Source organism: Desmodus rotundus, chromosome 3 (assembly GCF_022682495.2).
Source record: "Desmodus rotundus isolate HL8 chromosome 3, HLdesRot8A.1, whole genome shotgun sequence".
NCBI classification, from domain to species: Eukaryota; Metazoa; Chordata; class Mammalia; order Chiroptera; family Phyllostomidae; genus Desmodus; species Desmodus rotundus.
Window position 1 is genome coordinate 113,851,002 of NC_071389.1, and position 15,811 is coordinate 113,866,812.

General features: G+C 37.0%; 1 protein-coding gene across 3 annotated transcripts in view; it reads right to left on the bottom strand.

Moving 5' to 3' along the window:
* The window catches only part of SPATA13 (spermatogenesis associated 13), a 357,951-nt gene that overhangs the window by 306,703 nt on the left and 35,437 nt on the right, over positions 1–15,811 (bottom strand). The window contains exons 2-3 of one of the 3 annotated variants that reach the window (XM_045194524.2): positions 15,693–15,728; positions 4,107–4,194 (exon numbers count right to left, since the gene is read on the bottom strand). In XM_045194524.2, the coding sequence (XP_045050459.2) occupies positions 4,107–4,145 (39 nt within the window). In that variant the 5' untranslated portion in view covers positions 4,146–4,194; positions 15,693–15,728. Of the gene's footprint in view, positions 1–4,106; positions 4,195–15,692; positions 15,729–15,811 lie in introns of those variants that run through there. The other 2 variants (XM_045194507.2, XM_053920878.1) reach the window with 2 other exon arrangements.

The following is a 15,811-nucleotide window of genomic DNA, read 5'->3' on the forward strand; positions in this document are numbered from 1 at the left end:
TGGAACCATGAATCAATACACTAGCATCAGATTAGCTCCGGGTAATCTGATATAATTGAATTTCTGAACCAGTAAACCTAAAGACAAGACCTTGGATTGTGCTAAATCCTTCAACACACTGCTGCTGCTTGAATTGCAGGCCAGTCCTAATACTAGTGCTAATACCATCCACCAAAGGCATTCTCCACAAGCAGTAGTTCTAATCATGGCATGAATGATAAGTAAATCACAACTAGTAAATAAGTAAATAACAACTAGCTTTGTCACTTTTTGCTATTTTGAATGGTAAAAGGTATTGAGAAATAGAAAAGAATGTAGCAAACAGAATGAAAATGTAGGCCTTGGAGATGAATAGCTAAGATTAAATTTGGTTGTTACTTTGTGAATTTAAGAAAATTATTTAACCTTTCTAAATCTGAAATTTCTCTGTAAAATTGAGATAATAATAAAATCCATTTCATTAGGTTATGAGGATTGAAACAGGTAATCTACATAAAGATTTAAATCTTTACTGCTGGCCATAGATCCTAAAATTCTACCACTGTAGAATGTTAGATTCAATATTTTTAAAAAATATATGGATAAGGAACCAAGAGAGTTAAGCATTTCTCTGAAATCAGTAGTAAACTATATGATAAACCCAGAGATAAGAAGTCATTGAACATGCTTTTCTGCATGCACCCAGCCCAGCAGAGGGAGCCCCAAGGTGTGAATCACTGATAATTCCACACAGGTTGCCCAGGGCCAGTCACAGTCAGCATAGATATAGGTCTCCACCAGAGTCTTTGCAGATCTACCTAATACATAGGATCTAACACAAAGAGGCAGCCAAAATATGAAGACAAAGGAACAATTCCCAAAAGAGAGAACAAAAGAATTTTCCAAAAGAAGAGCTAAATAAAATTGAGGCAAGCAATTTATCAGGTATAGAGTTTAAAGTAATGATTATACGGATGCTAAACATAATGAAAAAAGACATAGAAGCCATAAAAAATTACCAGTTAGACATAAAGAATGCAATATCTAAAATAAATAATACACTGGAAGAAGTAAACAGGTAGGATGAAGCAGAGGATCAAATCAGCAACTTGGAAGAAAAGGTAGGAAAAAACACCAAATCAAGGAGAAAAAGAAAAAAAGAATTTTAAAAAATGAGGACAATTTAAGAGACCTTTGGGACAATATGAAGTATAACAACATCCACATCATTGGGGTACTAGAGGAGAAGAGAGAGTGCAAGGGATCGAGGAATTATTTGGAGAAATAATGACTGAAATGTTCCATAACCTGGTAAAGGACACAGACACGCAAGTCCAGGAAGCACAGAGTGTCCCAAAAAGATGGACCCAAAGAGCCCCTTGCCAAGACACATCATAATTAAAATGGCAAAGGTTAAAGACAAAGAGAGAATCTTACAAGCTTCAAGACAAAAGCAGTTAGTTACCTACTAGGGGGCTCCCATAAGACTGTTGTCTGATTTCTCAACAGAAACATTTCATGCTAGAAGGGATTAGCCTGAAATATTCAAAGTGATGAAAAGCAGGGACTGAGCAAGGCTATCATTTAAAATTGAAAGAGAAATAAAAAGCTCCCCAGACAAGAAAAAGCTAAAGGAGTTTGTTAACACCAAGCCAATACTGCCACAAATGTTAAAGGGTTTGCTTTAAGAAGAAGAAGAAAAAGAAAGGGAAAAAGTTAAAAAGTAAAATGGCACTAAATACATATCTATCAATAATCACTTTAAATGTAAATGGCTTAAATGCTCCAAACAAAAGACATAGAGTAGCTGAATGGATAAGAAAACAAGACCCATATATATGCTGCCTCCAAGAGACCCACCTCAGAATGAAAGATACACACAGACTAAAAGTAAACGGCTGCAATAAGATATTACATGCAAATGGAAAGGAAAGAAAAAAAGCTGGGGTAGCAATACTTATATCCGACAACGTAGACTTTAAAACCAAGGCAATAGTAGAGACAAAGATGGACACTACATAATGATAAAAGGAACATCCAAACAAGAGGATATAACCCTTGTAATCATTGACACACCCAGTATGGGAGCACCTAACTGTGTAAAACAATTCTTGAGGGATGTAAAGGGAGAGACTGACAGAAATACAGTCATAGTTGGGGAGTTTAACACCACATTGACTTAAATGGATAGATCTTCCAGACAGAAAGTCAACAAGGAGAATGCAGCCTCAAGTGACACACTAAATAAAATAGATTTAATTGATATCTTCAGATGATTTCACCCCAAAGCAGCAGAATATACATGCTTTTCAAGTACACATGGAATGTTTTCTAGGATAGACCATATGTTAGAACAAAAAACAAATCTTAATAAATTTAAGACTGAAATCATATCAAGCATCTTTTCTGACCATAATAGTACGAAAATAGAAATCAATCACAAGAATAAAACTGAAAAATGCACCAAGACGTGGAAGCTAAATAATATGTTATTAAACAATGAATGGGTCAACAAGATCAAGGAAGAAATCAAAAGGTACCTTGAAACAAATGAAAATGAGAACATAACAACCCAAATCTGTGAGACACAGGGAAAGCAATCCTAAGAGGGAAATTCATAGTATTATGGGCCTATCTCAAGAAATAAGAAAAAAGCTCAAATAAACAATATAAATTTACACATTAAGACACTTGAAGAACAACAAAGCCCAAAGTGGGTAGAAGGAAGAAATTATGCACCCAGCAAAACTATCTTACAAAAATGATGGCAATTAAAAATAAGGTAGAAATTAAAAATTAAAAATGGAAGTGTTTGAGATCTTGCTTCCCAGCATACATCATCAATATGGCTCAAATAAATTCATAAAAATTTAACAACAAGTAAAAAAGAATAATTGCAAAAAAGCAGACATTGTCAAATAAACATACACAACCAGATAAATTGGAGGCAGTATACCGAAAAGAGACACTCTCTAAAAGACTTGGAAGAATTTTCTATAGGAGGAAAAATAATGACTCCAGATTAAAAAAAGATAGCAAAGAAAGTGGTGACTATGTAAATAAATCCAAACAAATATTAATAGTATAATATAATAATAATAGTCTAACTTGTGGGGTTTAAAAAACAAAATAATATTTGTAAAAGTACATATTAAACCATAAATCATATCTCAAATATTTTTTAAAATTGATATCAAATAGACCATGTTTTCTTATCACAATATAACTAAGTAATATATCAATTTTTAAAGTAATTTTTAAAACCTCCTATACATCTACAAATTATTAAAAAAATAAATAATTCATGGATCAAAGGATAAATATAATAATGTAGAAACAACTAAAGATGAATATTCTTTATCAAAGTTTATGGTGTTAAGTTGCTAAGTAATATTTAAGAAGTTGTTTGAGAAAAAGAAGAGAAAGAGAAAGATGAAGAAGGTGGGAAGAGCCGTTGTCTTTACTCAGTGCCAGGTATTATTCTAAATTCCTTACGTATGAATTCATTTAATCTTCCCAACAAACCTATGCTACTATTTGCTACCACCCCATGTTAAGGATGTGAAACTAAAGCATAGAGAAGTTAAGTTACCTGACTAATATCACATAACTGGAAAAAGGCTTAATTGCTTATATTAGAAAAGAAGCACTGATTATTAATGAACTGAGGATTAACTCATAAAGGTGGGAAAAAGAACCCAATAAACCCAGGAATGTAGAAGAAAAGAAATAATCATGATAAGGCCTACATTAATAATATGGAAAACAAAGACACAACATAGTAATAACAAAGTAGATTCTTCGAAAATGCTAAGAAATTAATAAATCTCTGGCAAGATTTGAATCAAGAAAAAAGGCAAAACAAAAATATGAGTAATGAAAGGCAACATGAGAGTAATATTACACAGATCTAAGAGATAAGACTATACTATAATCGGCTTTTGCCTGTATATTTTAACACAAACAAAATACACATAGTCCTTCGAAACTGATTTAAAAAGAAATAAAATACAAATTAGAGAAGTGAATCTCTCAAAAACCAATTTCTAACATAGCTTTATAAGCAACTTTGCCAAACATTAAAGAATCAAATAATTCCATCTTATACAAACTTGATCAGAACTTACCCTTTGGGAGAAGACAGGTATGTAATCCTGAAGTAACATGCAGGGAACTTCAGAAATTTACATGTGGCACCTAGGAAGCACTCAGTACCTAATAACAGGAATAAGAGTTTCTGTGTTTCTGTTTTAAAGGAACAGAGCCATGAAGTCACCAGAAGATCTCTGGTGGCTTGGGACTTAGAATGACTGGGTAACACTTTCTAGATACAGCCCACCCCAAGTATATGGCTGGTCTTGTGACTGCCACAACCAGAGAATGAACGGGTGTTTCTTCTTCTTCTTTTTTTTGTTGTTGTGCAAGTACGGTTGTCTCCATTTTCCCTCCACCATTTTCCCCCACCCCACTTACTTGCACCTCCCACCCTCAATCCTACCCCTCCTTTGGCTTTGTCCATGGGTCCTTTATACACGTTCCTTGATGACCCTTCCCCTTATTTCCCCCGTTGTCCCTCTCCCTCCACCCTCTGGTTACTGTCAGTTTATTCTTTATTTCAATGTCTCTGGTTCTATTTTGCACTTATTTGTTTTGTTTATTAGGCTCCACATATAGGTGAGGTCATGTGGTATTTGTATTTCACCACCTGGCTTATTTCACTTAGCATAATGCTCTGTAGTTCCATCTATGCTGTCTCGAAGGGTAGGAGCTCCTTCTTTCTTTCCACTGTATAGTATTCCATTGTGTAAATGTACCAGTTTTTTGATCCACTTAATTACTGATGGTCACGTAGGTTGCTTCCAACACTTGGCTATTGTAAATTGTGGTGCTATGAACATTGGGGTGCATAGATTCCTTTGAATTGGTATTTTAGAATTCTTAGGGTATAATCCCAGCAGTGGAAATGCCGGTTCAAAAGGCAGTTCCATTTTTAGCTTTTGGGGGGGGTTATTTTTGCATTTATTTTATTGTTGTTCAAGTACAGTTGTCTCCATTTTCCCCCAAACACTCTCCCCCACCCCTCCCATCCCCACCTCCCACCCTCCATTTTATCCTCCTTTGGCTTTGTCCATGGTCCTTTATACATGTTCCTGACAACACTTCCCACTTTTTCACCTGTTAACCCTTCCCCACTCTCCTCTGGTAACTTTGCCAGTTAGTTTTTCATTCAATGTCTAAGGTTATATTTTGCTTGCTTCTTTGTTTTGTTGATCAGGTCCTCTTATAGGTGAGATCATATGGTATTTGTCTTTCACTTCCTGGCTTATTTCACTTAGCATAATGCTCTCCAGTTGGAACTTAGGTTGATTCCAACACTTGGCTATTGTAAATTGTGCTGCTATTTATATTGTGCTGTATAGGTTCATTTGAATTGGTGATTCAGGATTCTTAGGGTATAATTTCAGCAGTGGAATAAATGGGTGCTGTACCTTATCAAATGCTTTTGCCACGTCTGTCAATAAGATCATGTGATTTTTCTCTTTCCTTTTGTTTATGTGATGTACGTTTATTGCTTTGCAAATATTGTACCATCTTTGCATCCCTGGGATGAATCCCACTTGACCATGGTGTATGATCTTTTTAATTGTTACTGGATGCGGTTTGCCAATATTTTGTTGAGGATTTAAGCATCTATGTTCATCAGCGATACTGGCTTGTAGTTTTCTTTGTTTGTTATGTCTTTACCTGGTTTTGGGATTAAGATGATGCTGACCTCTTAAAAAGAGTTTGGGAGTCTTCCTTCTTCTTGGATTTTCTGGACTAGTCTGAGGAGGATAGGGGTTAGCTCTTCCTTAAATATTTTGTAAAGTTCTCCTGTGAAACCATCTGGTCCAGGGCTTCTGTGTGCCGGGAGTTTTTTGATTACTACTTCAATTTCATTTGGTCTCTTCAGGCTTTCTGCTTCTTCTTGATTCAGTTTTGGAAGATTATATTTTTCTAGAAATTTATCCATTTCACCCAGGTTTTCAAAATTTTTTGGCATATAGTTGTTTGTAGTAATTTTTTTTTACAGTCCTTTGTGTTTCTGTGGTAGCAATTGTAATTTCTCCTCTTTCATTTCTAATCTTATTAGTTTGGGTCCTCTCCCTTCTTTTCTTGATGAGTCTGGTTAAAGGCTTATCAATTTTGTTCATCTTTTCAAAGAACCACCTCTTGGATTTATTGATCCTTTGAATTGTTTTTTTAGTCTCTAGGCCATTTAATTCTGCTCTGATTTTGATTGTGTCTTTCCTTCTACTCACTCTGGGCTTTGTTTGTTGTTGTTTCTCCAGTTCCTGTAGATGTAGGGTTAGGTTGCTTATTTGAAATGTTTTTATCTTTTTTAGGCAGGCCTGTATTGCTACAAACTTCCCTCTCAGGACTGCCTTCACTGTGTCCCATAGGTTTTGGGTTATTGTGTGTTCATTTTCTTTTGTTTCCAGAAACTTTTTGATTTCTTTCTTGATTTCATTATTAACCATTTCATTGTTTAATAGCATGCTATTCAGTCTACATGAGTCTGAATGTTTTTGAGTTTTTTCTTTGAGGTTGGTTTCTAGTTTCAAGCCCTGATGTCCAAGAAAATGCTTGATATGATTTTAATTTTCTTGAATTTGTTGAGGTTTGTTTTGTGTTCCATCATGTGGTCTATCTTTGAAAATGTTCCATGTGCATTTGAAAAGAATGTGTATTTTGCTTCTTTGGGATGAAAGGTTCTGTATATATCAGTTAGGTCCATTTGATCTCATGTGTTGTTCAGTTCCACAATATGTTTGTTAATATTTTGTTTGCAAGATCTATCCAGTGTTGGCAGTGGAGTGTTAAAATCCCCTACTATAACTGTGTTGCTGTCAATATCTTTCTTGAAGTCCTCCAGAATTTTCCTTATATATTTGTGTGTTCCTATGTTGGGTACATATATGTTTATAATGTTTATGTCTTTTTGATGGATTCTTCCCTTGAGTGTTATGAAATGTCCTTCTGTGTCTCTTTCTATGACCTCTGTTTTGAATTCTGTTTTGTCTGATATAAGTATCACTACACTGTTTTTTTTTTCCTGTCCATTTACTTGGAATATTTTTTTCCAACCCTTCACTTTCAGTCTGTGTAGGTCTTCTGTTCTGAGGTGGGTCTCTTGTAGGCAGCATATGTGCGGGTCATGTTTCCTTATCTGTTCAGCTACCACGTCTTTTGATTGGAGCATTTAATCCATTTACACTTAAGGTTATTATTGATAGGTACTTATTCATTCACAATTTACCCTCTTTGTACCTGTGTTCCTCTCTCTCTCTCACTCTTTTTCTCCTTTTTCTTAAAGCAGTCCCTTAAGCATATCTTGCAGTGCTAGTTGGGTGGAGGTGTATTCTTTTAGACTTCTTTTGTCTGGGAAACTCCTTATTTGGCCTTCCATTTGAATTGAGAGCCTTGCTGGGTAGAGTAGTCTTGGTTGCAGGCCTTTGCTTTTCATTACTTGGAATATTTCATGCCATTCCCTTCTGGCTTGTAGTGTCTCTGTTTAGAAGTCAACTGCTAGCCTTATTGGGGCTCCTTTGTATGTTACTTCCCATTCCTCCCTTGGTGCCTTTAAGATTCTCTCTTTGTCTTAGAATTTTGCCATTTTAATTATGATGTGTCTTGGGGTGGGCCTCTTTGGGTTCCTCTTGATTGGGACCCTCTGTGGTTCCTGGACTTGTGTGACTTTTTCTCTCATCAAAGTAGAGAAGTTTTCTATCATTACTTTTTCAAAAAGGTTTTCTATCCCTTGCTCCCCTTCTCCTTTTGGTATTCCTATTGTGTGGATATTATTACATTCATGTTGTCTTGCACTTCCCTAACTCCTCTTCATTCTTTTTTGAGTCTTTTTTCCTTTTCTTGCTCTTTCTGGGAGTTTTTTCTACCTTGTTCTCCAGCTTGCTGATTCAATCATCTGCTTCATCTGGTCTGCTTTTGATTCTTTCTACTGTGTTCTTCAGTTCAGAAATTGTATTCTTCATTTTCTCTTGGCTGTTGTTGATTGTTTCTATGGCCTTTTTGTGCTGATATAGTTTGTAGTAAGTTCCTCATAACTTCCCTGTATATTTTGGTAATTCTCACTGAGTTCATTGCGCTTCCTTACAACCATTGTTTTGAATTCAATTTCCTATAGTTTATTTACCTTTAGATATTTAGCACTCTTTCTGAGGATTCCTCCTTTTCTTTTGGTTGGGGGTTGTTTCTTTGTCTCCCCATTATTTGGGAGACTCTTCTTGTTTGCTTCTGCTTCTTAAATTGATCTGCTTTGACTTCCTAAGTTTTTGGTGTGAACTTCTATGGTAAGCAACCTCTGAGATTCAATGGTGCAGTCTCCTTGATCACCTGAATTTGATGCTCTTGGGATGCCCTTTATGCTGTTTATGTTGGCTCTCTGGATATAATTGGGTTTTGATTATTGTGGGGTCATTCTTTGGTAGGTCTATCCCTCCAGCTGGTTGACTGAGGGTCACTCCACCCACCATGTCTTGTATGCTGTTGTGTAGGCGCACTGTTCTTTCTTTTGGGATCCCCCTCTGGTGATGTCAGATGGTGATCCCATCTGACCTTAGTCAGCCTGTTCGAGACTTCCAGGGATCTACTGTCTGTGGCTGTCTCCTTCAATTGTTAATCTAGCCACTCTTCACTCAGCAGTCAAGCTTAAGCATCATAATGCAGGGTAGAATCCCTCCTGGGGTGGGGGCTATTGTTTCCCCTCAGGCTGCTTCCAGCAAGAAAGGGGTGATCTGCCTGAGCAAGGTGGCTGCTGTCATATGGAGGATGACTCAACACAAGGATCCTGGCATCTACTCTCAACTGTCTCCCCAAAGATTCTGTTCCCTGTCTCTCCTCAGGCATCTCTAGTCCACTCTGCCCCTATCTTTGCCGGAGCCCAGGGTAAATGGCTGCAGATGAAAATTTGTGTGTTGGCCCTTTAAACAGCTCTTTACATCTCTAGCAGTCAGTCTCTGGCAGAGAGCAACCCTGCCGTCTTTCTTTGGGCTCTGGTGCTCTAGGCTGGGGATCCCTGCATGTGGTTTAGACACCATTCTTCTCAGGGGGATCCAATCAGCCACTTAATTATCCCTCCAGCACTGCCACTTGCGGGCGCCCAGCCTGCCCTCCACACCACACTCCCTACCAGTCACGTTGTGCTGAAGCTTATTCTTCTGTCTGTCCAAGGTTATGAGGTTTCTCTCTCACTATTTTTCAGTTGTTTGTTCTGGGAGATTTCTTCACAGTTTAGTTGTAATTCCAGATTGATCCTGGGAGGAGGTTAGTGTGACTGCCAATGACATGGCAGTCATTTACTCCTCTGCCATCTTGCCCTCTTGGGGTGTTTCTTCTTTAGAAGGTAGCATAATTTCTATTCCTTCATTATGCTCATCAATTCATCCATCCATTCATTCACTCAATAAGTGTTTAAGTGCCTACCCAGGTCTGTCAATCTTCATCTTTCTTTCAAAGTTCTATAGTTTGAAAAATCTTAGGGTAGCAAATGGGTCATCAAATTGCAGATACCTGGATGGAGTCCAGCCCAAGGTCTATCTGATCACTCTCCCTTAACCACCCTTCCACCAATGTGCATTGAAATGGATTGCTCTGTGTGAACTCAACTATGGTTCATAAATTTCCATGGCACATGATTCAGAAACCTCCCCAACATGTTGGCAGTTTTAATCCCTTCAGTTCTGGTAACCGAAGCTCACAATTTATGTATACCAACAACATGGACTGTCTGCATTACAGGTATTGGGGGGTTATATTGTAAACTGACCCTGATGTTAGAGAGGGTCTATGTGGTTTCCTAATGCTACTGTAACAAGTCACCACACAATGGATTAAAAACACAGATTCATTACCTACAGTTCTGCAGGTTCAAAGCCCAGCAGGGGCCTTACTGGGTAAAATCAAGGTGTCAGCAGGGCTGCATTCCTTTCTAAAGGCTCCAGAGGAGAATGCATTTCCTTGCTTTTTCCACATTCCTGGGGTCCTGGCACCTCCTCCACCATCAAAGCCGGCAATGTCAGTCAAGTCCTCCTCCCATGCCATCATTCTGACCTACTCTTCTGCCACTCTCTTTCCATTGGGCCCACCAGATAAACCACAATCCTCTTCTTGTTTTAGGATCAGTTGATAAACTCCCTTAATTCCTCTTTGCCATATAAAGTAATATATTCAAAGGCTCCAGGGATTAGGACATGTACATTGGGGTGAAGAGCGTATTCTACCTATTGTACTATGAAACATTTCTCATTATTCCCTAATTTTCTCTCTAAATTAGCTAATCAAAAAGCAAAGTATCAGGATCATGTCATCTCTACTCTCTAGAGAAATTAATTTCCTGAGCTATATCTTAATGTATTGTCTACCTTTATGAAAACCCAAGAATGTTTATGCTACAGATTTTTGCTTGAGTTTACCAGGGAAACTTCTGATTTTGCAGATACATTCATCAAATGAAAACCACATGGGCCAGTGCTGCCCACACTGGCTGCCAGAAAATTTAAGTGCTAACTTCATCCACTTTCTGTAGTAGTTTCTGTTTTGTTTTAGCTCTAATTTTTTTTTCTTATTTTGGATTTTTAAAGTTACCTCAAGAACCCTAAGAAGCAGTCATTTGTTTCTTAATAAAGTTAATAAAAGCATCTATTAATCTTTTTTAAAATCACTTTCAATTATTTTGAACATTTTACAAATGATTGATAAGGTTCAGAATACTGTAATTAAGAAATACTAGGACTTTCTAGAAACTTATCCTCAATAGATAATGGGTGAATGTTGCCCAATAAACAGTGAAGGCTATAGTATTTTATTTAAATCTAGCCCCACTGACCCAAGCACTACTAGAATGTTCTCTGTGTTTGAGGCCTCAAACTATCAGAGATGGTAGAGGAAACCATAGAGAGTAGAGGAAGTTCTTCCCACTCACACTTCTGCAGGCACAGACTACGGGGGTCATTTTATCAAACTTCGACCCTCAAAGTAATTAGGTGCAAGTTAAGTCTTCCAGCATTACACAGGATCCCAAAGCAGCCAGACCTGCTGGCTCTGCCTGACACTGTCTCAATCATGTTTATGCAACCCATGCACAAGCAAACCAGATTCTTCAGGGCTCTCCAAACTCCTTTATGCTGAGCTCTGCATGTAGAGTATTTCCTTATCTCCATTTGTTATACTCTCAGAAGTCTTCCACATGCATTTTTTAAATTTTTTATAATAAAGGTAGCACATTTTTAAAATTGTATTTATTTATTTTTATAGAGAAGGGAAGGGAAGGAGAAAGAGAGGGAGAGAAATATCAATGTGTGGTTGCCTTTCACGTGCCCCCTACTGGGGACCTGGCCTGCAACCCAGGCATGTGCCCTGACTGGGAATTGAACCTGTGACCCTTTGGTTTGCAGCCCGTGCTCAGTTCATTGAGCTATACCAGCCAGGGCCGCATGCATTCTTAAATGCCACCTCCTCCATCCTGCCTTCCTGATGTCATCTCTCTTTTGAAACACCATAGTATTTTGTTTCTCTCTTATGATTGTCATGTATTATGTTCCATTTTGAATGCAAATGTGCATACACACAAACATATATACATGTTTATGAAATGTAGGAGTTGTGTTTATATCCTGTTAGAAAATAGAACCTTGTAAATAATATGCACTCAAATGTACTCATAGAATTTAACTGCAATATCTCTTAATAATATGCACAACTTTTGTATGAATAGAAATAAAGACTATGCCACTGTTTCTTATCACACTGCATCACACATTTGGTAGGCCAGATTATCTGAATAGTTTACCCAAAGGTTTGTTGAAATTCACATACATTTAGTTTAAGATTCCATAGCTCCCTCTCATGGCCTCAGAGGGAAATTGGGCTTGCTGTCATAAGAATTAATGTCAAGCCAGAATTTCCATTTATTTTAGAACTTAAATTTGAAGTGGTTCTCTATGAATTTTAGTTTTGATGTAATGAGTCAATTACCACTGAATGGTAAGTTTTATTTTGTGTCATTATTATGCCAAGAATAATTATAAGCACTTATGTAAAATTTAGGTCAGTGGTTTTCATTCCAAGTGACTCTAAACTTATTTTCAAAATATATTAATATATTTTAATTTAAAGGTTAAGATATTGGATTAAGGTTGAAAAGCAAGTTTTCAAAAAGTCACATATTTTTGCAGTGCGTGAGAGCAAATATATATGGGAACTCAGTGACAATATATAGTATTATGTACTTCCGCTTTTTTCATAATTTGGAACATCACTCACAGATATGTTAAAAAACTCAAGCACTCTAACTATATAATCAAATGTCAAGGTTGAAAAGGAACAATTTAAATAAGAAACTAAGGTTCCAAACCATTAAAACCAAAGGTACAGCTCTTAATGAGGTGTAAATGCTTTAAGTAACCAGGCCTATGGTAGGGAGTTTCAAGCCAACAGGGAAAAACTTTCTGAAGGATGTCAAGTTCTGGCTGCTGGTGGCAGGTTTCTAAGGGAGCAGCTGGAGTAGCCCATTATGCAGTGAGGGCTGAGGCTTCAATAAAGTGTCTGAATGAAATCCGACACAAGACAAAGATTTCCAGCTGCCCAGAAGGCTCTATAGAGGGACTCTAGGATAAGAAGGCTGGAGGGAGGATCTACACCTCCACCATCCTCTCAGGCTTCAGAGATAACAGGAAGAGGGGCAATACTGAAATCTACACCTGCGGTTGCTAACACCACCTCATTTGGTAAAATAAAAATCTGTTTATTAGAAGCATTTCATGTCTACAGAATGTCTCCTTCCCCTTGGACTTCCATTGTTGCATAGACCTCTAAGCTGCTTATAGGATTCCAACAGTTATTTCCAAACACCATCATTTTGAAAACGCAAAAAAATGAAACTCGATCACCAACTTACTCCATACACGAAAATAAACTCAAGATGGATAAAAGACTTAAATATAAGTCGTAACACCATAAAAGTCCTTGAGGAAAACATTGGCAGGAAAATCTCATATTCCACACAGCAACATCATCACAGACATGTCCCTAAAGCAAGGGACATAAAGGAAAGAATAAACAAATGGGACCTCATCAAAATAAAAAGCTTCTGCATGGTTAAAGAAAACAGCACCAAATTACAAAGAGAACCAACAGTATGGGAAAACATATTTGCTAATGATACCTCAGACAAGGGCCTGATCTCCAAAATATATAAAGAACTCACACAACTCCACTCCAGGAAGACAAACAACCCAATTAAAAAATGGGCAAAGGACTTGAACAGATACTTCTCCAAGGAAGACATACAGAGGGCCCAGAGACATATGAAAAGATGCTCAACATCACTAGCCATCAGAGAGATGCAAATGAAAACCACAATGAGGTACCATCTCACACCAATCAGAGTGGCCACCATAAACAAATCCACAAACAAATGTTGGAGAGGATGTGGAGAAAAGGGAACCCTAGTGCACTGTTGGTGGGAATGCAGACTGGTGAGGCCACTGTGGAGAACAGTATGGAATTTCCTCAGAAAACTAAAAATGGAACTGCCCTTTGACCCAGCAATTCCGCTGCTGGGATTATACCCTAAGAGCCCTGAAACACCAATCCAAAAGAGCCTGTGCACCCCAATGTTCATAGCAGCACAATTTACAATAGCCAAGTACTGGAAGCAACCGAAGTGCCCATCAGCAAACGAGTGGATCCAAGAACTATGGTATATTTACACAATGGAATTCTACGCAGCAGAGAGAAAGAAGGAGCTTATACCCTTTGCAACAGCATGGATGGAACTGGAGAGCATTATGTTAAGTGAAATAAGCCAGGCGGTGAGGGACAAATACCATATGATCTCACCTTTAACTGGAACATAATCAATACAAGAAAAAAGGAAACAAAATATAACCAGAGACATTGAAGTTAAGAACAATCTAACAATAGCCAGGGGGGAGTGGTGTGGGGACAGTGGGAAGAGGGGATTGCAGGAACTACTATATAAAGGACACATGGACAAAATCAAGGGGGTGGGTGGAGGTGGGGGAGGGAGGTGGGAAAAAAAAAAGAAAACAGTTCTATAGAGTTTCCCTCCTATAGCTGTGTTTTTAAATAAAATCTGTCCTCAGAGAAGCATTTTCAGCAATGATATGGATTCTAATTGTGAAGAATGCACAAATGAAAAAGCAGCATAAGCTATTTGATGTTTGATAGCCATTAAGCATGTGCAATTAAGAGTATATTAAAATATACATAAATTATTGCTAGATAAAAGATTGTTTAATAATGAATTTAGCAAAAAAGATCAAAACAAAAACATGTAGAACTTGATTTTCTACTATTGTCTAATTTGTAGTGATTATATATTGTATTATACAAATATATACTGTTTCTCTCTTTCATAAATAAAAAGTTTCATGATCTTTCTTCTTTGTCAGAAACACACCCAGTTTGCCTAATTATTACCTAAATTGTAAATATGCCCATTGAAATCCAACTAGTCAGGGATGCCTCAATATTTTCCTTCATCAGAAATATTAAAAATATTATTAAAAATACTAAGTTTTTCATAGTTTATCATAATGTCTTTTCATTTGAATGTACACTAAGCAATTTTGAAGATGTAAAGACATGTGACAATCTCTCACATAATACACAAAACTTTGGAATCCAAATGTCATTATGTAATTTTTCCACAAATACAGATAGCTAAAAATTTTTTTTTAATGCATCAAGTAAGCAAAAAATAGCCTCCTTATTTCAGGTCAGTTTTATATGGCAAATGAATGTCAACATCAAGTAAGGTCTATGGTGTACCAAATCAATGAATAATCCTCTGTTTGAACTCAAACAAGCCACCCAATCACCTAGCTAATAAGCTGTACCTTACTTGTCATCAATGAATATTAATGGATAGACTTCTTTGGGTTTCTGACACATAAATTTAATGTCAAGTTTAATTTACTAAATTTTGCATTGTCTAAACTGTCATCCACTTTAGTTGGAGAATAAACAACATGAAAGAATATTTCATTCAATACCTAAACACCATCCTTAGATTCTTTACTGGTTTGTCTTTAGCTAGGCCCTGTAGATAAATCATGGCTATAAATAATGCTAAGATGAAAAACATATTTTGCAACATTTCTCTCTATCCATCAGAAAAGACACTTTGACCTCACAGCTGTATAGTGGTTGGTACTACAATTTAAACAGGACATAAATGTCATACACATGTACATATATACTAAAATTTATATCCTAAACTTATATGCATCCAATAAACAAACAAAACCAAAACAGTCCCAGGTTTTTATCACAAAAAATGTTTTAAAATGTCAGAATCTCACATCTGATTTTCCATTGGTATGAGGTAACTGAATTGCATTTGTTTCCAAAATGAAATCATCCCCAAATTTGCTTACAAATGGATTGGCCCCAATAGCAGAATATTTAGTGGCAATATTGCAGATCAATAAATTTCATTTATGGCCTTAAATTATGGTAAGATAAGATTTACCTTCAAAAAGGAAAACGTCACCATTGGGCCCAACATAAGGTATATGTTGAAAGTCAAGAAAAGCATGAAGCTATCAGTCTGAGACTTCAAGTAGGACTGAGAGGGGCAGGGAGGACAGGGTTGGGAGAGGGGAGGGAGGACTGCAAACCGTTCTTACCATGTTTGGAGCACTGGCGACTCTTGAGGACAAGTTCTGGAAAGGAAGAAAAAAATGCACTGTTAATGCACAAAAATAGGTTATTTGAAGTTAAATTAGAATGTCAGATAGAGTTCAAT